The sequence below is a fragment of the Camelus ferus genome, chromosome 14 (assembly GCF_009834535.1).
Source record: "Camelus ferus isolate YT-003-E chromosome 14, BCGSAC_Cfer_1.0, whole genome shotgun sequence".
NCBI lineage: Eukaryota > Metazoa > Chordata > Mammalia > Artiodactyla > Camelidae > Camelus > Camelus ferus.
In genome coordinates this window covers 7,289,170-7,314,879 of record NC_045709.1, presented here as the reverse complement: position 1 = coordinate 7,314,879, position 25,710 = coordinate 7,289,170, and the positions used below count along the sequence as shown (strand labels likewise).

The 25,710-nt window shown below is 40.3% G+C and overlaps 1 protein-coding gene across 1 annotated transcript in view; it reads left to right on the top strand.

The window, feature by feature from the left end:
* The window catches only part of LCP1 (lymphocyte cytosolic protein 1), a 49,418-nt gene that overhangs the window by 16,158 nt on the left and 7,550 nt on the right, over positions 1-25,710 (top strand). Inside the window, exons 2-13 of the mRNA XM_006187346.3 lie at positions 3,489-3,576; positions 4,164-4,327; positions 4,497-4,626; positions 6,366-6,498; positions 8,881-8,962; positions 10,881-11,046; positions 12,602-12,744; positions 15,466-15,561; positions 17,451-17,646; positions 19,854-19,932; positions 20,531-20,645; positions 21,550-21,683. Coding sequence (XP_006187408.1) covers positions 3,513-3,576; positions 4,164-4,327; positions 4,497-4,626; positions 6,366-6,498; positions 8,881-8,962; positions 10,881-11,046; positions 12,602-12,744; positions 15,466-15,561; positions 17,451-17,646; positions 19,854-19,932; positions 20,531-20,645; positions 21,550-21,683 — 1,502 coding nt within the window. The 5' untranslated portion in view covers positions 3,489-3,512. The remainder of the gene's footprint in view (positions 1-3,488; positions 3,577-4,163; positions 4,328-4,496; positions 4,627-6,365; positions 6,499-8,880; positions 8,963-10,880; positions 11,047-12,601; positions 12,745-15,465; positions 15,562-17,450; positions 17,647-19,853; positions 19,933-20,530; positions 20,646-21,549; positions 21,684-25,710) is intronic.

Sequence of the window (25,710 nt, the reverse complement as noted above, 5' to 3'; positions counted from 1 at the left end):
CATGAACATCCATGAACCAAGAAATAAAGACACCCCAAGCCAGGAGGCTATAGCTCAGTGGTAGAGTGCATGCCTGGCCTGCACAAGGACCTGGGTTCAATCCCCAATAACTCCATTAAAAAAAAAAAAAAAAAAGACACTCCACAACAAGAAGGGCAAGACAGGTCTAGGGCTTTAGACTAGATTTCGTCAAAGGCCTTGCTAAAATATGATGGAAGAGAGCCTTCTCTTAGTGCATCTATGGAGTATTGCTATAAAGGAGAGCTGAGAATTTAGTGAAGTATTATAGAAAGTTATATACTACTTTCTTACAACAGAAGCCTTGATTTCTTTTTTTTTCTTTTTTTACAAAAATTTTCCCCAGCTTTATTGAAACAGAATTGACATATAGCACTGGATAAGTTTAAGGGGTACAACATGATGATTTGATATATGTATATATTGTGAAATGGTCACCACAATAAGGTTAGTTAACACATCTATCACCTCACATAGTTACCTTGTGTGTGTGTGTATATGTGTGTGTGTGTGTGTGTATGTGTGTGTGTGTGTGGTGAGATGTTTAACATCTACTCTCTTGGCCCCTTCCAAGTATATAATATCGTATTTGCGGGGGTGGGGGCATGCCAAAAGAGTTTGATTTCTTTTTAGCCCCCATGGGGCTAGACATATTTTATACTTAATGAATAATTGCTGGATGAACGGTTGGAGGGATGGATGAAATGAGCGCCTAATGGCAATGCGAAGGCACTATGAGCAGACCGCGCGGGAGAGGAGAAAAGACTGGAGCCTTGGAATCCTGCTGCTCCTCTGTCCAGCTGTGTGATCTCAGAGATGAACCTTAACTTCTCTGAGCTTCTGGTTCCTGCTCTCTAAAGTAGGAATACAGGTGCCTAAGCCATCAGCCTTCAATGAGAGACATTATAAGAAACACAACGCTTGTATTTACTACATCCTACAAGCGTCCTCTTCTCCAGAGTGGAGATATTGCTGTCAGACCTCAGTCCTGCTGCCCTAAGAAAACTGGTTTGTCTCATGTAGACAGCGGGGGTTAGGTAACTGATGTGTTTCCTTTTTTGCATTTAGCATCTAGAGGACTCGGAGCTAGATTTTCAGCCTACTTCTAGCAAAATGGGCAGACCTAACCATGTGTTTGAAATCTTAAAGCTCTTCCCTGCTTTCTTATTTCATCTATGCTAATTACTCCTTCTCACTGATCACATGCTTTGATTGGTTTAGGTCTTAGGTTTGGATATATCTTTGTAGGTGGGCTCAAAATGTTTTTGGAACAAGGCTTGGTTAAAAAAAAGAAACAAACAAACAAACAGAAGAAACAGAAGAAAGGGAGGGAGCGAGGAAGGAAGGAAGGAGAGAGATAGAGAGAGAAACAGACAAATAGAAAAGGAAGGAAGGGGATGAGAGCAAGAAAGTCAGGTAGCCAGTACCTGCCTCTGAGGGGTGTTGTGATGGGTAAGTGAGATTGCGTTTCCTTATACCGTTAAGCCCTCAACAGTTTCCGTCTTCCATCAGAGAACTCAGTGGACCAGTATCTTGTTAGATATAAGGTAAATAATAATGCAATACATTTTTATTGATAATAAAAGATGGTTTTAACCCTGGATAAGTTTAAGGGGTACAACATGATGATTTGAAATAATAATATATGTAGTTCCACGATTTTTAAATCAAGCCCCCTGGAGTTCCCACCAGTGCGTAAGGTAACAAGGAGGAGGGATAGTGGAGGTATGGATGGATATTTGGGTTTTTTCAACCAAAGGCTCTGAGAGTTGGTTTTTGTTTTTTGTTTTTTTTTTTTTTTTTTGATTGAAGTATAGTTGATTTACAATGTTGTGTTAGTTTCAGGTGTACAGCAAGGTGATTCAATTATACATATACATATATATGTTCTTTTTCAGATTCTTTTCCATTGTAAGTTGTTGCAAGATTTTGAATATAGTTCTCTGTGCTATACAGTAAATCCTTGTTGTTTATCTATTTTATATATTGTGATGTATATCTGTTAATCCCAAACTCCTAATTTATCCCTCCCAAGAGTTGTGATTTTTTTTATTTGTTCACTGTTATTTACAAGTAAGGTTTCTCTTCACAGAGAGTTGCTTGGGAAAACACAAGTTTGGAACCACTGGTGTATGTGTGTGACAGGATAGTGAGTTGGTGGACAATGGATGTGGATTTGCAAAATTGAGTGTAATGCATTTTTGGCCTACAGGTCTAAGGGTTAAAACTGTTGCCCTTTTTTGTGTGGTTGTTCATTGTCACTAAGAACAAGAACAACACTATAAAATGATGTGAAAATACAGAAAGGGAAATCCATTTGAAACAACATCCTGTCACAAATTTTAAATATTTTTTAAATCAGTAACTTCACTAAAGTGCCCAAAATATATTCATACATAGGAATACCCCATCTTTCACACTCCCACCCCACATAGCCCCTCCCCACCAGGAAATCCGGAAAGCTTTAATGAAGCTCCTATTTGAAACATCGGGTAGTGGATTAGCTAGAGACAAGAATATAATCCACTTTCTGTTGCATTCTCTTTCTGCCCACTAGAGGGCAGCAATAATGCACAGGAAAAGGGAAATTTCTCCAGCACTAGCATTTTGAGTTTCTTAGCCAATGCTGGCCTTTCTGAGAACACATTAAAAAGTCCCTCAAATTCCCATATATGAATTATTAGAGGGTTAGATTCCCTTCCTCTTAAGTATTTAGAGAACTTTCATAACTCCCTTTGAAGTTATAAAATTCATCTGTTGGCTTAGTCAAACATTCATTTTAAATATGAACAGGAAAATATCCCTAAAAAAGACATGTATATATAAGTTGCGTTTTAGTTGTATATTTCTGTGTTTCAAACTACTCCAAAAGGTCGTGATTTAAAACAACTACCATTTGATCATCTCTTGATTCTGTTGGGTGGCTGGGCAATTCTGCTTATGTGATGTCGGCTGGGACTGTGTTCATCTGGGGGCTCAGAGGGGCTGGAATGTTCAATGTTAGCTGGGAGCACAGACTGTTACCCAGAGCATCCAGTTCTCATTCTTCATGTGGCTTAGACACCTCACAGCACGGCGGCTGGGTTCCAAGAGGAACATCCCCAGGATGAGCATTCTAAAAGTCAGGAAGCAGAAGCTTCCAGCCGCAGACATGGCTTCTCCAGGCTTCTAAATGGTCAGAGCAGTCACAGGATCAGCTCAGATTCAAGGAGAGGGAAATAAGCTCCATCTCTCAGTGTAAGGAGCCATCTGTGCACACGGGGAGGAGAGAAGTGGCTGAGGACCATCTTTGGAGACCACCATGGAGGGTTAAGAAAAAGGCTACTTCCCACATGTTGGAAAGATGGTTGTAAGTCATGAGGGATGCAGAGGACTATTTCTTCACTTAAGAAATGGGAATTGCTTCTCAGTGTGATGCTTTGAGAAGTAAGATTCGCAGCAGTCACTCCTGTGTTCTCCCCTCTCTGCAGATCTGTTGCCTAAAGCAATAAAAAATGGCCAGAGGATCAGTATCCGATGAAGAAATGATGGAGCTCAGAGAAGCTTTTGCCAAAGTTGGTGAGTAGATCTGATACCTCAAGTCACACAATTCTCTTTTAGTAGCTTCAGGACAGTCAATGAAATGGTGACATAAGCAAATAGCAGAAAGAACTGGAATACAGTGGTATTGGTTAGAGGAGCTGGGGAGACTTCTTTTTGAAAGCTATGCTTCAAGAAATTACTTCTTTTTCTATCAAAACATAGAATATGGACCCTTTCTCACCTGTAGCTTTTCCTGCAAATGGCCTCTAAGTCTATTCTTTTATAGCTCATCTGCTTTCTTTGGTTTCCTTTGTGTTTCTACTATTCCACGCTTTTTCTTACTCTGTGGCTCTCAGCCTGTGATTTATTTTCCCATCTGTTTCTGTAAGCGTCTCTTCAGGTCTGTTGCCAGAACCTCTGCTGAAATTATGACTCTTGTATGTTGCAAGTGATGCTAATGCCTGTCTCCAATAGAACAGGCCTCTTGTGAGATTCTGACTTTGCATGGGGTCAGGCCATCCATGACCCCTCTCCTGCCCATCCCCTCCCATCCAGCCTTCTCATCTCTCTTTGTACTGTGACCCGAACTGCCCCGAACCTTCAGCTCCTCATTTGCCTTACAGATACCGATGGCAATGGGTACATCAGCTGCAATGAGCTGAATGACTTGTTCAAGGCTGCCTGCTTGCCTCTGCCTGGGTACAGAGTGAGAGAAATTACAGAAAACCTGATGGCTACAGGTGACCTGAACCAGGACGGGAAGATCAGCTTTGATGAGTTTATCAAGGTGAGTATGACACAGAATCCAAGGAGCTGCCTTTGAACCTTACAAGTTCAGTTTAAAAAATAACCAGAAATGCATTCCCACCCTCCTGGCTTCAACGTTACTTATTCTTTCCTTTGTGGTTTTTCTCAATCACAGATCAGGCTTCTAAAGATACATTATGTTTTTGCAGGTTTTTCATGGCCTAAAAAGCACAGATGTTGCCAAGACCTTTAGAAAAGCAATCAATAAGAAGGAAGGGATTTGTGCAATCGGAGGCACTTCAGAGCAGTCCAGTGTTGGTACCCAACACTCCTATTCAGGTGGGTGCACCAACCAGTGGGGGAGGGGAGGTGGAGAGAGTGTGGGGGTGAGCTGAGGGGAGAGGGAACCAGCTCAATGGGAGCCTTGTCTTCTGGGGTTACAGAGTCCAAACTCAGTGTTCAAACCTAAGGGGTGCAAAGAAAGACAGAAGTTAACATGTTTATTGACTACTGCCTGCCTGTTTTCTGATGCACAAGTGGGCCAGAAGTTCTGGCTCTAGGTCAGGTCCAATACTGGATAATCTCATCAGCATTGAAAAAAAATACATCAAAGGCTGCCAAAATTCCTTTGTAAATCTTCTGGACAAAATGAGCTACCCAGGCTTCTTCCTCAAACATTCATGATTATTCTAAATGCTGGCTGAGTGGGCCAAAAAAAAATTGTGTTTTCATTGATTTGGAGGAAAACTGTTTATTTATTCTGAAGGCTGCCATCCAACAGCCACTGGAAACTTCTAACAGCCCAAACAGTTCAGTGATGCAAGAATTCCCAACCTGAGACCTTCAAAACATTAGTTGATCTTAAAGATCGGTTCATGGTTCCGTGACATCTGGAATTTTGAAGATTAAGTTCAGCCCTTTATTTTTAAATATAGAAAATTTCACAGCCTTTTGCTATGCAAATGTGCAGTAGAAATCTTCAAGAAAATGTTCTGCTGTGCAGTGTTTTTGTGACGCAGGATTCTTCTGAGGGACACCGTAGTTTTCAGTGACACGCAACTTGGAAAACACAGTGCTGGGCTGTAAGGCATCACTTGAGGCTTTATTAAAATTTCTAAAATCAACTTCTGGAAGCTTTACTGACAGGAAAGAAAGATCATATCACAAGTGATGTCATTTCATAGCAATATCATTTTACATTTTACCCCTGTTCTCTGAAAGTAGAGAGTTCCTATGAAACCTTTCATAAACCAAAATGATGTGAAGCGAAGCAGCAGTTACCTTAGGGCGTATCTTGCTGACGAACAGAATAAATGGAGGTTAGACGGATGCTCACAGATACAGTTCAAAGCTATGGCAGCTCGATGCTGAGATGCTGCCTGGAGTTCCTGGGGATGGAGCTGGATGGGACTAGTCTTGCTACGAGGGGTGCCCACTGCTTCTCTAAGAGCTCACTGCAAAGCAAGCACTCAGTGCTATTTTTGCTTTTCACCTTTTTTTGCAAAAGTAAAAATCCTCTTCGGATTTCTTTTGGTTAGTACAAACAGGTACTAAGGTAGGTCTTTTGTAAAGGCAAGGTGGCACAGAGCAAACTTTCAAAAGGCGGGGGATACCTGTAATTGCATAAAGAAGCTCAGACGTTGCAAAGATCATCTGTGATCATCCCACATCTAAATCAGCAGGGCTAAAGGCAGAACCCTGAGTTTTATCCTGTAAGCATTACGCCACATACATAAAGTGTACATAAATATTAATTTAAAATTTTAATTATGTACATATTTACATATAGAAAATAAGATCTGTATATATTTGCTTCTAAATATATTTTCACGTACGTAGCTTCTAAATCTGCTTGCTATATGTATGTTTTATGACTTGGAGTGAACAGAGATTCTGTGCCTATTTGCCAAGTCCTTTGAGATTTTTAAATGTCAGTAAATGTGAGATGATAGGCTAACAGACCAAGATTAGCCTCACAATGTCTCTCCTGGGCATGAGAATCTAAGATCCATGTGTGTGGTTTTGTTTGTATCAGATTTTCACTTTGCGAATAAGTCGTCTGCCTCATTTACTTACAGAGGAAGAGAAGTATGCCTTTGTCAACTGGATAAACAAAGCCCTGGAAAATGACCCTGATTGCCGGCACGTCATCCCCATGAATCCAAACACCAATGATCTCTTCAGCGCTGTTGGAGATGGCATTGTCCTTTGGTAAATAACACTACCTTCTTGGCTTCCAGAGGTTTCCCTAAACATATCTGGAATATCCACAACTCTCTGTATTTATCCTGGGCCCACTTCCTTTGGTGCTGAGCCAGATCTGAAATGCTTTTCTGGACTTTCACGTGGCAGGTCAAGGAGAGCAAACTGGTTTCGAAAGCAACTCATAATGAGAAATGTAAGACTGTTACCACGTGGGTGGAGGAGAGGGATATGCAGCACAGAGACAAGCGTGAACACAGAGACGTAGTAACACGAGGTCCAAAGCAATTGTTTTGGAATACATGTCATTTTGCTTCATCTGAGCCTGGCCCGCCATGAGAGTAGATGGAGTTGAATGGGTCATAGCAGCACGATGACTGAAACAGGGCAGTGCAAGTCCTTAAGCACGGGGACCACTGGGTGGTGCACAGATGCTAAGGGCACCTGGAGAAGGAGGGGTGTATTCTCTCTGCGGGAGCACTGGCCTCTCAGCACGGTTGGTCTCTCAGGGTGCTGTCTTTGGCAGCCTCTCTGTCACTGTAAGAAGCGGTGTGAGTGAGGAAGCTTGAAATGCCCCATCTCGGGTGGGCTCTGGAGTTGGAGGGAAGGGTGTGTGGTCAAGACTTTGAGCCCCCTCTCCTCTACTCTGCAGAATTCACTTTGGGTATTTTATTTATTAGAGTTCACCAAGAGATTTCATTTTTAGAAAGTCCCACTGCTTAAAAGAGACATTTAAAACCTAGCCTCTCAGATCAAGTCCTGACTCTTCCAGTCGACACCCAACACACCCCCTGGTCTTCCCTCAATCTGTTTCCAGTTTTACTTCCCAAGACCCCCAGGACTCAAGTACCCGGCCAGGTGCTAGTGAAGGGGCGTGTGAATGACCGGACGTGTCAGCAGCTGGCCTCACTCTCCCCCACACACCCCTGCTTACAACTTGCAACTCTGGCTTTGACTTTTATTTTCCTTTTTAAGAGTTCCCTTCCACATCCTCTCCTCCTACACAAATCCATTACCATTTCCGGTCTAGCCCAGCCCCGGGGGATCACTCCCTCCACTGAATTCTTAAAGCATATATTGTTTATAATACTTTGGGAGCCATTATAATGTTCTGCTTTGAGCTGTTACGTAACTTTTGTATCAGTGCATTTGGTCTCTGTCATTTGACTATAAGCCTTTCAAGGGCAGGGCTATCCTATACTTTTTTTAAGCCACCCCTCCCCACTGCCATCTCCCAGAGCTTCTAGTTCACTATCGTTTTATATTTTTCAAATAATGATTTAGGGGTTTGTTTTCCCTAAATTGCAGTAAAGTGCCTTTTATTTAAATATATGATACACACACACACATGACAAAGTTATGGAAATAAATCTTTAAAGAACAACCAAAAGAAAAGGTAGTTGCTTAAAGATTGTTAGGGAAAAAAATGTTAATGCTGATGTCTCTTATTAAAAAAAAGAAATAGTCAATTCAAGTTTACTATTCTTTGATTTTGTTGTTTTTCCTTTGGATTTTTTTCCCCTAACTTCTTTTCTTTAAATAAGATGGAAGTGACCCAGGGAAAATTATTTATTTATTTTTAAATTGAAGAATACTTGATTTACAATGTTGTGTTAGTTTCTGGTGTACAGCATTAATGATTCAGTTGTACATATATATGTTCTTTTTCATTATAGGTCATTACAAGATATTGAACGTAGTTTCCTATGCTATACATTAGGACCTTGTTGTTTATCAATTTTATAATAGTAGTTTGTAAGGAAATTTATTTTTAATGCCCCATTATATGTTAAACCAATGATAACCGGGTCAAATCAGTTTTTCATAAATAATTACTGCTTATTTTGGATGTCTGGTCAGTGTGGGAGGTTGATACTTAAGTGGGAGAAGTTCCTAAAGTACTGGTACTATAATGACTACAGGCGGAAATGAAACATTTTATCATATAATTAGTTGAAGTAGAGTTTGACCAGGTGTCAAGTAGCAATTTAGACATTATATAAATAGCGCAAAAGAGTACAGAATAATCTTTCATATAGTGGGGACAATTTTCAAGACTGCGGAAGTAAAGGACTCATGGAGAATCTGCTTTGGTTCTCCAGCCAGAATTTCCTGACGTGCTAAGGGAACCAGAATAATCTTCCAGCTTTTTAAGTGAATGAATGAAGTAAGATCCGTATTTCTTGCCTCAGTATATTGGCATGACTTCAAGGAACACTGACCTTTCCCACAGATGGCTTGAATCCAGTCAAAATTGCACAACTTGATCTTATACCTGAACCCTGGGTAGCACAGATTATGTGGCCGTCTTGTTTCCTTATGGCATTGCTAGAATTTAATTCATTGTCACTAGACTCTTTCATTTAGAAGCCTGCTTTCTTTGTCTTTCAGTAAAATGATCAACCTATCAGTGCCGGATACAATTGACGAAAGAACAATCAACAAAAGGAAACTCACCCCTTTCACCATCCAGGTACGTCTTCCGGTGTGACCTGAAGGTAGGACCGTGCTCATCACTGCTGAGTCAGCCTTTTCCAGGCGCTCAGACGTTACTCCCAAAAACCCAGGCTTTGGGCTGGTGATTTGTCATGACTAGTGGGAACAGGGGGCAAACTTCTATTTTGTCTTTTATTAATATAGCGGAGAGGGGAAGGTTAGAGAGTGTTAGTAATTGGGGCAGTCTTCCTTTGTTTGGGCCACTCACGAATAAAAATCACACTGGCTAAAAAAGTTTTAACTGAAACTTTCCCTAGTAATTTGTCTTTGAGCTGATGCCAGATACACAGCATTTTATCTGAAAATATTAGCCTTTCTAAGAAGTGGGGGGGTACAGAACGGGAAGTGCCCTGGCAGCCTTCACAGCAGTATTGGCTACAGCCACCAGTGTGATAAATGTAACTTGCTTTTATGCCTTCAATTTGTTGATTAACTGCAACAGTGACTGATGGTAAGTAAGCTGCATTTCTGTGCTACGTTCCAGTGTTTTAACATCACTGTAATCTCCCTGCTCAGATACCATGTCTCACTACTTAAATCATGAACAATATATTTTGTCCTGTTTGGATTTAAGCAACCCTAAGTTCTTAAAAAATGGCAGCCGTAACCAAGGTGGGAACCACAATTAAGTGTGTGTGAGGGCAGTTAATGATAAATTTCATCTTGATGTGAAATTTTAATCTCAGCCGTAAGTAGACATGATCTTTTTCACTGGTCATTTGAGCTCTACGCTAAGGCAAAACCCACTTTTCTTCTGATAGTCCCCTTCCCAGTTCATTAGTGGCCTGTATTTTGTTTTGTTTTTAATTTATCATTAAAACAGGTTTTGTACATCTTTGACTCTGATATCTCCTCCTTTGTGGACCCAAAAATAATGGTACAGTTGCCCCTTGAACAGTGGGGTTTGGGGTGTCAACCCTCCACTCAGTCAACAATCCAAATATAATTTATAGTCTGGCCCCTCTATACTTGGTTCCTCCATCACCACGGTTCTGCATCCTCAAATTCAACCATCCGTGGCTCATGTAGTACTGTAGTATTTTAAAAAACCTGCATGTAAGTGGATCCAAGCAGTTCAAACCCGTGTTGTTCAAAGGTCAACTCTATAAAGACGCTAGACAGAAAATTTCATTGACCCTATTCCAATCATATATGTTACCTTACATACATTATTAATAGTTGTAAGAACATATAATCTGTACGTGCGTGTGCATGTGTTTGTGTGTGAACTCAAGGTCCCTAGATGTTATGGATACCCAGTAAATTGTCCTAGTAAAAACCACTCTGTCTTTTCCAGGAATTTGGTTTGTGTTTTTTCATTCCTTCAATATCCAATCTGAAAGTCAAAGGGCTATTTTGTTCCTCTCTTTTATGAACTTGATTTACATCAACAATTGTGTGATTAATGATAGCCAGTGACAAGACAATGACTGCCCTCAAAAGTGTCCCTTTGGGGGAAGGACATAGCTCAGTGATAGAGCACGTGCTTAGCATGCATGAGGTCCTGGGTTCAATCCCCAGTACCTCCATTAAGAAAAAAAAAAAAAAAGTGCCCCTTTACTAATGGCTGGTAAAGATACTGAGTATGGAGACTCCATCACAGAACAGTGTGGAAAAGTCAGATTCATTACTTTCATCCTGACCAGAATGAGCCTCCAACTCCAGGTTCTGGCTTAACTGACCAGGCCCTGCATGAGCCCAGTGTCTGGGTGACCGGATTTTCTCTTCCAAGTGTCACTCACTGTCTTTTTTCTGTGTTAAAAATCGAGTGAATAGCAATGCCTCTAGACCTATGAACTTTCCAGAAGCAAAGCATTGTTGCTGCCTCCAATCAGTCCTGATCATCTGACATCAGCAAAGTCCAAAACAAAACTTGCCTCCTGTTTCTCCTTCAGGAGAATTTGAACCTGGCCCTGAACTCAGCCTCAGCCATCGGGTGCCACGTGGTTAATATTGGGGCTGAGGACCTAAAGGAGGGGAAGCCTTACCTGGTGCTGGGACTGTTGTGGCAAGTCATCAAGATTGGGTTGTTTGCCGACATCGAACTCAGCAGAAATGAAGGTATGAGCAAAGCCTCAGACGACGTTGACGGCTCGGCTTTTTACTAATTCATGTGTGTGGGCGGTAGGAGGACGTCAGGAAGGTCAGGCTCAGAGTCCTCAGTTTTGGAACCTGTACTTATATCCAGTCCCTTGTGTTCATTGCACTGATTCTGTCCACACCGAGCAGACTTTATAAAATGACAGAGCAAAAGCTTTTTAAGACCACAGACCAATAATAATACTTGTTTAGGACCCATAGCTCAGTCTAGCTGTCTGGGACTCCAACCTCAATAGCTCTTCTGAGCTCACTTTGCCTTTAGACACTATGTGAACAAATTAGGCTATTTTAAACTTGTGTATTATAAAGCGATTCAAATTCATTTTCAGCACCCGGTTCGGAGAAACTCGGTCTCTTTCTTACCAAGGTGGTAGGAAATTACATTTAGGGTTTCAGAGTTCTCAGCTAAGTGTTGTAGCTGTCAGTCTTTCTCTTTTTTTAATTGAAGTATAGTCAGTTTACAATGTTGTGTCAATTTCTAGTGTTGTTGAAACACTATATATGTGTGACTGAAACAACATAATGTTTCAGTCACACATATATATATTCTTTTTCATTACAGATTATTACAAAGTATTAAATATAGTTCCCAGTGCTTTGTAGAAGAAACTTTTTGTTTATCTATTTTATATACAGTAGTTAATATTTGCAGTGTAGCTGTCAATCTTATTCCATTTGCTGTCAGTATCTTAAGCATTTAAATTACAGCCAGTCCTTTAGATAGTAGTAGTAGACCTTGATAAGTATGTGAAACACAGTTACTTTTCATTTTTCCTGTACGGATCTTACTAATATGAAATCTGTAGCCAAATTCTAACCTTTAGTTATTGTATCCATTTTATTTATGTCTCCTAATCAAAATAACCAGGAAAGAATCCTGGGATACCATTTTAAAACCAATATATTAAACAGAATATAAAGAAGAAGAAGAGAGCAAATTGGAAACTTGGAACCCACAAGAGAGAATATTGATTTGCAAATAATGATCTCAGCTAAGTTTAAACCTTCCAGCTGAGCAAAATTATTTATTCATCTGAGAAACATAGAGGAAAGAGTTGCTTACACTTTTTGAGATGCTATAATTATGCAAGTAAGCACTTGAAATATAAAACACCTATGGGAATAGACCAGGGGACATTGTCATTATTGTGAAATTGACCTCTTAAAAGTAAAATATTGTCGTATCATGAAACATGGTCTGAAAGACCCAACCAAGACTCTTGAGTCAGAATGTTCTGGGCTCTGCCACTGTATTGTTAGTCAAGGCACAGACATTCATTAGTGACTTGTCTTCTCCACCTGAAAAATGGGGATAATAAATGAGCTCACAATACCTTGCATCTCTTTTTAGGGAATAATAATTAAGTGTTTGTTCCATGGGAAAGGCTATAAGTCCCTTTATCCCAGAGAGATAACATTGTTATCTTTGACTTTTCGGCAGAGTTCAGTTTGTTATAACTAATCCCCTCAGATAGTGCCCTGTACTTATTTTTCTTTGGTTTTTGTGCTTCTTCAGCTCTGGTTGCTCTTTTGAGAGAAGGGGAGAGCCTGGAGGACTTGATGAAACTCTCCCCCGAGGAGCTCCTGCTGCGGTGGGCTAATTACCACCTGGAAAATGCAGGCTGCAACAAAATCAACAACTTCAGCACCGACATCAAGGTAGGAGGGGTGTCGTTTGAACGTGGCTAAGCACCACAGTGAAGGGGATTTGGGCATAAATGGAGAAAAGACAGAGGTATGGGCCTCGTCTCTTCAGAAGTTCTAGGGTTAGACTGGCCGGTGCTGTTTGGAGCCCTCGCTGTTGTCAAGGGTCCATGTGCATCTCCAGTGCTGGGCCCCGTGCAGATCTGTCCAGGGTCCTGGCGACTGCACAGCATCAGAAGGGTGTCCCTGGAGTTTTGATATCAGGACATAGAGGGATGAGGGTGAGACAGAGGAAGGGCAAGAGATGAGACTGATTTTCAGGTAAAGCGAGTCTGAGTAGGATTGTCTGTCATTCTGATTTTATCAATGGAAGCATCAGGTGAGGATTCCTTTAAAAAAAAATTAAGCTAGGATTACTCTTCTAATTATACTAATCATAGCAAACAGTGTGTACCGCATGCCAAGCACTGTTGTAACTGCTTTATACATGATTGACTCATTTAATACTCACAACAGATCTTTGAGATAGTGATTATTGCTTTCTCATTTTGCAGAGGTAAACAGAATTTAAGTAACTTGTTCAAGTTCACATAGCTGGGGAATGGGGTCAGGACTCAAATCGAGCAGTTGACCTCCATGGTCCGCATTACTGGACCACCATACTGCTTCTCTAAAATGACTCGTGAATTTCTTGAAAGCTTTTTGTTTGTAGAAACCAGGGTGGTTTTTAAAAGATAATGATTCTGGAAACTCTCTGCCATGAGAATTAACCCCAGAAAATGTGGAAGACACAATCAGTCCTACCACAGAGATCCAAAAGGGGAAGGGCTGAGGGAAGCAGGCACCGTGGTTTTCAAGTCTGTGCAGAGTTCCATGTCAAGGTGAAAGGAACAGCTTGTTGGCATTGATGGCAGATGGACAGAGATAGAGCTTAAGGATTAGGGAGAAACGTCTGTCCCCAGTGGTATGAGTTGCAGGTATGCAACGTGAGAAAAAACATTTGTCTCCACTTTCTCAAAAGTTAAAGACATTTTCTGCGAAAAGCAATAGTCAGAGGAAAGGCCACGTGACTCACTAAGAGTCAATCCAGGCTTGTAATTCTTTGAGTGACAGCTTCCCCCTGCTGTGGACTCAATGGTGTTTAGAACTCAAGGTCTGCCAGGCCCAGTGCCAGTGAGAGTGAAACTTCTAAATGGAAAGTCCCCCATTCCTTGAGACATAAGCTAATAATGCCGAAATCATTTTTTCTTACTGTGCAACTTGCATTGGTTATGAACGTTCCTCTAGCACCACAAGCCAAACTGGAATGTAATGTGAGCTGGACAGTATTATCTCCTCTGATGCTCAACAGTTAGGCTCTGCAATTATTTCATCCAAAATTCTCAAACTTTGCAGACAAAATTAAGATGTTTGATTGGAGCCCTAAATGGACCTGATTTCCTCTCACTGAAAGGCTGTGTTCTTTAGAAGCATTACCATTTTGGGCTTAATGAGATAGGAGCTGGCCAGCTGAGCACTTATGCAGTGGTTGTGCCTGTTTTCAGGGAGCAGCTGCATCTCATCCAAGGTTGGTGCTGTGACCTGTAAATCTGAGCGTACAGCAGCTTTGGGAGGTGCCCTTAAATGATTCAAAGTCAGCGAAGGTGGGCATAGCTCCCATCCTAGAGTGAGTGAGAAAAATTTCTTAGGGTCAGGTGAAATGAGAGGACTCTTAGCAAAGCTGAACAGAGGTAATGTGCAGTGGACAGATTTTATTCATGCCTAACACCTGCACAGAACTTTCACTGACTTCAAAATAGCTACAGTGAAAAGAAAGAGATGGGGGAGGTAGAGCAAAGAGATGAAAATCAGTTTCCTGGGTGTAGCATCCACAGCTGGTGTGCTCTGTTCTCATCTTTCTAAAGTCATGAGCTACCTCTGCTCCCCTCAGGCCCCACCCAGTTTTAAAAAACAAACAGAGCAACAGCTGATTTTTCAGTCTTTAAATGATTTAAATAAATTACCTGAAAATCTTTATGATTTCATTGAGTGAGAATAAACACAATTTGAAGACTATGGTTCAGAGAATTTTTTGTCAAAAAGCTTATTTCCAGAATCTAAGAAAACAGGAGAATTCAATATCTATATCCACTCTGCAATAAGTAAATTTAGCCACTTTTTCTAGCTTCTCAATAAACATTAAATGCACTTAACATTTCTCCTTTTACATAAAGACTGCTTGTGAATGCTTCAATTTTCTGTCTTTAAAATCTTTTTCTTTTGCTGATTGTCCATGTAAATGTACTTTTAAACTCTGCTTTAAACTTCTGCTTCCTTTTTCTGTCACTTTTTTTTTTTAAATTAAACCTTAGCTGACTGACTTCTACAGCAATATAAAGGTATATATATTTTCCTGTATACAATTTAATACATGTAAATAAATTATTTTTCTCCCCTAAGGACAACAGAATAGTATTTCTTTCTTTGGGTTGCCTTTTATGTATGTCCTTTAAAAAAAAAACAAACTGTTATACTCCTTTTAAAAAGAAATATAATTTTAAAAGTATATTTATAATACGTAAAGAGACAAATAGAAAATTCCAATTAGTGAATATTTCCAGCTTTGTTAATTAAGTTGCATTCTTGAATGAGAGTTGAATAAGAAATGAAATGTGTTTGCTTGGGGGAAATTATTGTTGTGCTAAGTATGTAATTAGCTGTGCCATTTTGAAATTGTAATTTCTTCATTTCTCACAGGACTCCAAAGCTTATTACCACCTGCTTGAACAGGTGGCTCCTAAAGGGGATGAAGAAGGCGTCCCTGCTGTTGTTATTGACATGTCAGGACTAAGGGTAAGGCCACGCCCCGAGCCGTGTTAGGAGAACGCGGTGCTTCCGCTGCCTTGGCGGTTGCCATGGCCCTGGTGATCCTGACTCCATGTTCCCTGAGTGCACATCTCTGCTTAGAGCCCTGCTCAGTTGTGAAAAACTGTTAACAGTTTTGGGGGTGGGGGTGGGGTAATTGTGGAAAGTGGAATCGGGAAATAAACATTAAGGAAAGAAAGAAACTAACGCTAGTTAAATGCCGTAAACCATCGGAGGCGCTTCTGCGTAAGTCCCATCGTTTAATGGGCTCTGTGACACCAAGAAGGATGATTTTTTCCATTTTTTGGTACCTGAATATTGTTTCTGGAAATAGGTGGGGTATTAATACAAATAGGTAAACTCCCACTATTGTGGTGAAAAAAACTGAGACTTGGGGAGGTTCTTTAATATGTCCAAGATCACATGACAGATTATTGGAAGTTATGTGATCGGAAGCTGGGGTTCTTTCCTCTATTAATAATAATCAGAAGAAACCCCATAGCTGAGTTCTTGCTATGCGCCAAGTATATATGCTGGGCACGTTGCTTACACAGCCTCTAATCCTTGCAAATGTCACTGAAGTATGTGTTAATAACTCTGTCTTATAGTTGAGAAAACTGATGGTTAGTGAAGCTAATAATCACCTCCTGGCCACAAAGCCAGTACGTGGCATGGCAAGGATTTAAGCCAAGGATGGCTCCAGAATTCACGCACCACAGCCCTGCCTCATACCACCATTGAGGGTCATGGGAGAAAATGACTGGACAGGGTCATCTGAATTCTTACTGGTGTCTGGTGAGGACTTAATAAAAACAATGGGCACAATTATAACTTCAGTTTTGCCAACACCTCAGTGTTGATCTACAGAAGTTGCCTTATTCATTCTTGCACCTCATTTAATATCATTAGGGTTAAATCCAATGAGTTGGTATTAAAGTTAACTCATTCCTGAATAAGAGGTAAAGCTTGTGAAATGTATAATGTATAACCTATAGTAAGAAATAATTCCAGTTTTAATAACTTCTGTTTTCTGAAAATTGGTGATTTCATAGACTTTTAAGACTGTTAAGGGCAGTGGAATAATATATTTCAACAAAACTTTAGTCTTCTAATAAGAGTCTGCTTACAAATGCCTGGAGATTCTCCAGAACTATTTGAATAGACTTTTAATCTGTTAACTGAGTGATCCCCAGTCTAAAGTCTGCAAAAGCTAAATTGATATTATATATTTATCAATGACACTATGTAGCTTAACTTACTGATCATGTTTATTTTGTCTGAGTTGCAAGTATAGCAAGTCAGGGTAGGAAAGGTGGTTAAGCTAATCAGAAGTTCTTTCTGGCAGATAGAAATATCTTTGCACTGAAAATAGGAATGTAATTTTTTTTAAACAGAGGTACTGGGGATTGAACCCAGGACCTTGTGCATGCTAAACATGCGCTCTACCACCGAGCTACACCCCCAACCCCCAGGAATGTAATTTATTACTTAATAAATAAACATTTTTCGTGAGGTCTATGCAAGATAAGAAAAAGGAAACCTGATGGTTGAAAATAAAGATCAACTTAAATGATAAAATTGTAAAATCTACTAAATCTCTTTGAAAACAAGACAAACAACCATTCACCTGAAATGGTTCTGTTCTGTAGAGAGATGGGAGGACTCGATTACTTAACTTTTACCATTCCTTTTACTGTGACTTTCTGATTTTGGTTCAGGCAAATGCAGGTAATAATTTGCTGTGACTAAGTGTATGTCTGAGGTTAAATACTAAGGGTTTCAGTAAGATTCCCATCTCTTTCTCATGTTATCAGTGCCTACTTTGTGCCTGGAGAGCCTTGACCCAGCCTTGAGACGTCTGTCCTTTCTCATTGCAGGAGAAGGATGACATCCAGAGGGCAGAATGCATGTTGCAGCAGGCGGAGAGGCTGGGCTGCCGACAGTTTGTCACAGCCACAGATGTCGTCCGAGGGAACCCCAAGTTGAACTTGGCTTTCATTGCCAACCTCTTTAACAGATACCCTGCCCTGCACAAACCAGAGAACCAGGACATCGACTGGGGGGCTCTTGAAGGTAACTGGAGACCAGTTGCTTAAGTGTTCAGAAAAACATTCACAATTCTAATTCAGGGACCATTCAAAATCACCTCCTAAGCAAATATAAGCCCCTCACACGGAAGATTTGCAAACTGGTCATCAATTCTCTGGAACATAACAAAGAATAAATAGATTAATCAAGTCAATTACAGCCAAGCAAGAATAATCAAATACCATTATATCACATTCATTATACATAGGCTCCATCCATTACCAGAATTAAATGTTTTAGGGAAGACAATGTATTCAATTATCGGATGAAATAAATCCTGAGCTCCAAAAACCTAATTTATGTACTTAATGGACTAAATGTTAATTCCTAGAGGCAAGAAATTGCAGCCACTCATCATCTAAAAATGATATTTAACTTACGCTAAGAGGTACTTACTGAGATTTTTGTTTTGCTTGTTTGACTTCGGTAATAAGGACCACAAAATAATATTTCTGGCGCAAAATCCATGACAGTTATATTTTGGGGGTTAATGCCCTAAGACTGGACAAAAATCACACACTTTTAGTCAAGTTCTAACAGAAAGAAGTGCCAGAGATGTTTACTTTTCTTTTTTTCGTCATGAATTAGTCCCAACACTGAGACAGAAAAATCAATACCAAAGTAGTAATAAATGAGTATCACGAAAGAAGGGAAATCCAGTATTGGTTGATCCTTTTCTTCAGCTTTAGCTGGAAATGCAAAATCAATCCGTGTTCCAACATTGCTGCATTTGTATCATTTGATAAATTGTGGTCAGGGGGTCCATGCATTCTGTTGGCTACCAAATATATATATCAAGCTCTCTAATCAGCCATTTCCAGCTGCCTCTAGAACACTCCTACTTGAAGGCACTGTCACTTGAAATTCAGCATGTACAACACAGAATGATCATTTCTCCTCCCCCACTGCCTTTCCACCTGCCCCACCCCCATCCCATCCACCCTCCTATAGAAATTCTCCATTTCCTTTCATCATACCACCTTTTTTCCCCTTCAGTCACCAAAACCCTGGGTTCCACTTTGATATCTTCCTCTCCTTTGCCCCTAAATCTATTGAATCAGCAAGTACTAATAATTCTTCCTACAGAATGACTTTGAGATTGTTATTTTTTCCTTTCTGCTCTTCTGGACTCTTATTAAATCATACACCAACCATTTCAATAGGTCTGAGGGGCCTGGTCCTCCATCCATCAAGCACTTGAATGTGCCCATGTGCCAGTGTCAAACGCTGTCCCCTCGGTGTGTTTAATTTAAATGCATATTGCCTGTCAGTAACTCTGCACACTGCTGCCAGGCACATCACAGTACTGCTTTCATTATATCTCTCTGCCTTGCTCAAGAATTTATTATAGTAATAAATAAAGAACCCATAATGACTGTCATTGTCTAATATATCAACCAAAAATCTGCTACCTGGCATTCAGAGATCCCTGATTATGGTTCCAGCCACTAGACAGCCTTATCTCTGTGAACTGTACAACACAGACCCCTGAAAAATCAGTCCCTAATGGTTTTAATACAGACCTTGCCTGTCGCTCCCTTTGTGTTCACATTTACACTGTCTCCTACTGCCATTTCCTGTTTATCCGCCCAGATCCTCTCCTCTCTCCTCTCCAGATTTTACTAGCCCTACAAGATAAAGCTCAAATTCCACTCCCTCTGAATTTAGCCCCTACAAGTCTCTCCTTCATTTCAACTCAAGTAGCAAATATATCTACCTCGTATGCTAGTCCTCTAGCTTGCATGATCCCTCTTTGATGCCTGAAAGTCTTGTTTTTTCCAGAAGGAATGTAAGCCTTTAAGGGCCAACTCGTAACAGTTTCCCCACACGGGCTCTTGCATGCTACTAACAGATGTCATAGAAACACTTGTTGAATTGAAATGGAAAAAAATTAACACAGAGTAGCAACTCTTGGGTGAGGAGGAGGGTATAGGTCAGTGGTAGAGTGCGTGCTTAGCATGCATAGGTCCTGGGTTCAATCCCCAGTACCTCCATTAAAAATTTAATAAATAAACCTAATTACCCCCCCAAAAAACAAAGAGAATAGAAACCCTCATCCAAATCAATTAGAGTTTATATATTTTTTCATTCTATTTTCAGTGTTTATTACAGCCTCTTTCATTAAATTTTGATCATGAAAAAAAAGGAGTGTTTCTAGGTGCCTGGAAGATAACCGGTCTTCATTCATTTAGGTGAGACAAGAGAAGAGCGGACATTTAGGAACTGGATGAATTCCTTGGGTGTTAACCCTCGAGTCAATCATTTGTACAGGTAAGAATATTGGGTGACTCTTCCTTAATGTGAGATACCACGATGTGGAAAGATCCCCAAGATTTCAAATACCACCCCCTGTGCAATGCTCTTCACAAAATGTGTGCACCTGGATGAGCAGGGGGAAATGCCAAGCTGAGAGACTGATGTTGAATCTTCATCTGAGGAACTCACTTCCATCCGTCAGCTTTGCTGTGTGCTTAGTACAAAATCATACCCCAGCAGCAAAAGGACTAATTGATACACGTTGTAAACCCAGGATCTGCTCACATGCAGGCCAGACAGTCAATGTTAAGTTCATGGTTGTGTCTCCTGTGCCATTTGTTAGATCACATTTCTTTTCCCGGAGGCAGCATGTTTCTGTTGAAGGGACATAGGCACCCCACCCCCACCCTCACACGGGGGAGACCTCCAGTAAGTTTCCTCCCCTTCTCTGAAACTGAGTCAGAGTTTCTTCACCTCTGAAGATAGAGCTACTGATGTCACCAAGTTCCCGTGAATGTGCCTTGAGCTAAGGTGTAAGGAAGTGCCCAGCCCACTGCAGGCCCTTCATAAATGCTGGGGATCTGAGAATTCTCTTGTGTTTGTTTTTGTTCAGTGACTTGTCAGATGCCCTGGTCATCTTCCAGCTCTATGAAAAGATTAAAGTCCCTGTTGATTGGAACAGAGTAAACAAACCGCCATACCCCAAACTGGGGGGTAATATGAAGAAGGTAAACAACGACTCTTCTGACCTTCTAGTAGGCAGGTGAAGCCTCGAGCCTGCAAGAGCGCCTTGTGAATACTTTATCAGGAGGCCAAACTTAGATAAGAAATGTTTATCCAGGGATTCAATTATAGTACAGCAATCAGGAATCTGAATGGTTTGATTAAAGTGGGTTCATTATTTCAGTTGATTACTTATTTATAATTCCATGTTGGATGTCTTTAAATGTTATGATGTAAAAATTCTAATTAAGGTAATTAGAGCAAGCAGAGCTACAGGGTTGCTTTTCTCTCAGCAAGATCCTCATTCTAATTTTCTAAAGAATTGAAGCCGGGTACTAACAGTTTGACTTGTACAAATCATATGTCTACTCTCAACGCAATGAGGACATGTTGTTTTGTAAAAGCAGTCATGGGGTTGAGGCAAACCTTCCCCTGCATTTCTTGTCTCTGTAACCTAGTGATCTAGGCATAGTAGCCACAGGAATACCTGTCCCACATCTCAGTCTACTGTGTGCGTACAGGATGAAGAATCCAGATTTGCCATTTCAATCTCTTTGAATTTAACCATTTTAGGAATATTATAGACAGGTTACCAACTATAGCCCTCCAGTTACATAGTGTGATATAGCCATGAAAATGTTTATAACAGTCATTCATTTGGGTTCTGCACTTGAAGTACACTATGAATATTTTTGTTAGTGGAAGTGAGGGGTTCTATTGAAGAAAAGGCGGAAAATTATTTGACTAGTTTAGAATCCAGAATTGCAGACCCAGGAGAGACTTGAGAGATCATTCGATCTGCCCTTAAGTTATTTCCTTTTGTGGCTTTATTTTATTATCTTACTTTCTCTGGTATTTCTCATCATAGAGATGATGACATTCATTGTTTTCCTCCCTGCTCATTAACAGCTTGAGAACTGTAACTATGCTGTGGAACTGGGGAAGAATCAAGCTAAGTTTTCCCTGGTTGGCATCGGTGGGCAAGATCTCAATGAAGGAAACCGCACCCTAACACTGGCCCTGATTTGGCAGTTGATGAGAAGGTAATGCAACTCAGGGCAATGGTATTTTATTGAATGGGTTATATTATCTAGCAAAATAAAATACTAGCAAATTTCAGGGATGTGATTTAATCCAATAAAACTATATTTTAAGCTAAACTTAAAACCAAAGGACTGTTGTGGGGGTGTCCTGTTTTGCTTTTTTGTTTTTCTTTCTCCTTTCAGTTCAATCAGTTTTGTTTCAGGTGCTTTGAAAGTCTGTTATTAGGGTCATCAGTGTTTTAGAGTATGTCCTCTCAATGAAACACCCTTTTTCAATGCAGAGTGACCCTCTTTATGCCTGGTAATACCATTTTCTCTGAAACCTCCCTTTCCTGGTATTAATAAAGCCACTCCAGCTTATTGATTAGTTTAGCATGACATATCTTTTTTCCATCCTTTTAACTGATTTGTGTAAATATAGTCACTTATCTTTCAACAGGACTTTCAAACTAAGGAGAGAAATATGCCCTATTTGTCATTTCAGGTGTCCTTCTTTGTATAGTGTAGATACAGATTTCCACCTAATATGATTTGCCTTCTACTAGAAGTATTTCTAATAGTGCAGATCATGGGTGAGGAATTATTTCACCTTCGTGTCTGAAAACGTCTTTATTTCGTTTTCACGTTTGCAAGATATTTTCTCTGAGTGTAGAATTCTACGCTGATAGTTTTTTCTATCAGTATTTTGAAGATCATGTTCATTGACTTCTGGCTTCCATTGTTTCCAATGAGAAATCTGTTGTCATTCCTTTTTTTTTTTAAATTGAGGTTTAGTTGCTCTGTTGTCATTCTTATCTTTGTCCCTCCGTATATAATACATCTTTTTTCCTCTGGCATCTTTTAAGATTTTCTCTTAATCACTGATTTTAAGCAATTTGATTATGATATACTTTGGTTTTTCTTGAGCTTGAGGTTTGTTGAGCTTCTTGAATCTGTGGGTTTATAGTTTTCATCAAATTTGGGAAATTTGGGGCTTTTATTTCTTCCAATATGACTCCTGTACCCACCCACCCTAGTTATTTGGGAACTCCAGGTACACATATATTTGGTCATTGAAGTTAGCCCAGAGTTCACTGATGCTCAAATCATCTTTTTCCTTTGCGTTTCCCTCTCTCTGTTTCATTTGAGATTGCTATTGCCCTGTCTTAAATTCACCACTCTCTTCTTCTGCAACGTCTACTGTTAACCCCATTCAGTGTATATGTTTTTTTATCTCAGACATTATAGTTTTCATGTATAGAAATTTGATTTAGGTCTGACATCTCCCATATCTCGTTAACCTTTTTGAATATATACAATACAATTACAATAACTGTTAGTTCTAGGTCTGTTTCTGTTAACTGATTTTTCCCCTCATTATGGGTCACATTCTCCTGCTTCTTTGCATGTCTACTAATTTTTCATTGTATGTGAGGCATTGTGAGTTTTATCTTACAGTGTGCTGGATATTTCTGTAACCCTTTAAACGTTCCTGAATTTTGTCTTGGGATGCAGTTACTTAAACACGGTTTGATCCTTTCGAGGCTTGCTTAAAAGCTTAATTAGTCTTGAGCTAATTTTATCTCTCAATACTGAGATCCGCTCTTCTGAGTATTTTACTGAATGTTCCATGTCTCATGAGATTTTTCCATTCTGACTGGTGGGAACCCAATTTATTCCAGCCTGTGTGAGCTCCAAGAATTATCCTGTCCATTCATTCTGAAAGTTCTTTTCCCAGCCTCCAGTAGTTCCCGCACATGCGTGCACTGAGTAGTACTCAGCTAAAGACTTGCCGCCAACCCTCTGAAGATCTCTAGAGCTTTCTTTCTAGGTGACTGGTCCTCTCCAGGCAGCAGTCTGCTCCCTGCTGTTCTGCCACTCAAATTCTTGGTGCCCTGGCTTCCTTTAGTTCTCAGCCCTGTCTCCTCCACTCAGGAGGATGGCCATGCTCTGTCTGAGTTCTCTCTCCCTCCACTGCAGCCTGGACCCTCTCCATGCAACATGCTGGGACAGTCAGGGCTCACCACAATTGTTTTCCTTCTCTTGGGGACCACTGTTTTACACTTCCTGTTGTCCAGTGGCTGAACAGCATTGTTTCATATTTTTTCATTGTGTTTTACGTGTTTAAGGCAATGAGTAATCTGGTCTCTGTTACTGCATCATGACAAGTAGCAGAATTTCCTGCTAGTTCTTTAACAGAGAACTTTAGATATCTTTTAGAGCCAAATAAAAATTTGATTAACATGAGAGCTATGTGGCTGTATTATTTAAACAACGGTAGAATATAACAAAGTATACAGATAGAAAATAAATGGTGAGAAAAATAAGCCATGTTGCATACGAAAGCATGAGGCAGGCAGAAGTCCTCCATTCCTTAATTAGAACCCATGTTAGTGTGACTGCATTCATTTTCCTACCTGGAAGGAAGCCCTGGAAACCATATGTCACATTACATTATGTCTAACAAGGTAATAGCAGAGACAGGATTTGTCTTGTCCCTAAGCACTTGAGCTTTATTCCCAAGCCACTGTCTGCAGATCCTAATATTTATAATGGTCCTTGGAGTAATTACGTTAGTGTCTCCAGGTAAGGAAGGATAATCAGAAGTGATCATAACCAACTTAGCTACCTGATTTACATTTGCTTTATCAAGTATGGTGCTCCACTCCCCCTTTCTAAACTGGGATCTCTGTAATGACTGAAGGCAGACGTCATAAGGCTTCTCTGGCACAGAAAACTCTAGCGCTAAAGAAACTTTACCTCTAGCTTCTATTTATTGCATGTATCTAGAACATCACTGAAAGTTCCTAATGGACATTCTCACCAGTATATTTTCGGAAATGATTTCTGAGCTAGTCTCTATTTTCTTTCACACATGCTTTTAATTCTTAACAGATTGACTTTGGGTACTGATTGCTTTAAAAAAAAAAAAAGCAAAAGTCTTTAGTTGCAGCAGATAAATCAATCATGGGTTTGGAGCTGAAATAATCTTTGATATTTTCTATTTTTGTGATTAAAAAATAACTCAGGACAACTCTATTCTATTTCACATTTCATAATATCTGAAAATCACCTTGTAATATGATTTTTGTTTTGGAAGTTTTCTAAAAATGCAACCCAATGTCATTGTTTAAGGCTGGTATGTATATGATAAAGTCCAGTTTGTTGCTGTGTCTCCAGCTGGTTAATAAGTCATATTGCTCGTGAGTGTTTACAAGAACTGTGCTTATGAGAAAATGGACGGAGAAATACGTTACTATTGACGGCAATGAAATGACTGATAATTATGTAAATACCACCAGAAAGGAATTTTTTTTCTCTCTGTGCCACACAGTAACAGATCTAATCAATTTAGAGCCAGTTCTAGCTGGAATTTATTTCATTAGATTGCACAGATGTGCTAATTTGGTCATTTATCTGGACAATAAATTGCACGTCATTGTTTCCCCCTAAGTACAAATGGAAGCTGAAACCTCCCTTTCCCCTTCAGTAGCCTGGAAATCGTTCTCAGAATGGAAAGCTGGCATGTTGCGTGTGTAAATTTGTAGACAAAAGCCTGAGGCAAGAAGGCTGCTGGCAGTGATATGTTACCAAGAATGAACCAAGAGTCAGAGGCAGGCAAAAGAGAGGCTGCTCCCCAAATCAAGCGGGCTGTGGGCAGTAAAGTTGGGACAGGTCCTGGAAAAACAGAACGAGGCTTGTCCCTCTGAGTCACATGTTAAATGAATAAAACAAGTGTCCGATGCCAGGAAGGCATGTAAGTTGTAATCACGGCCCCTCCAGCCGCACACCCGACCCGTCCTCCACTGCTGGGTGAGGCCCTGGCTGCAGGGGCCGTTGTGTTTTGACAGAGGGCCTTTCAGCCCAGCGCGGTGCGCAAACACCAGCAACATCCAGATCTTACCTGGAAGATTCCGTTTAATAGCACAGTTCCCCCCAAACGTGTTTGATGATAGGGAGTGATTATCTCACAAGGAAAATCCTAGGTAGACACAAGCCAAATTGATCTTTTAAATTTCGAATTTGCACTTGGTGCCCAGTGGACTGT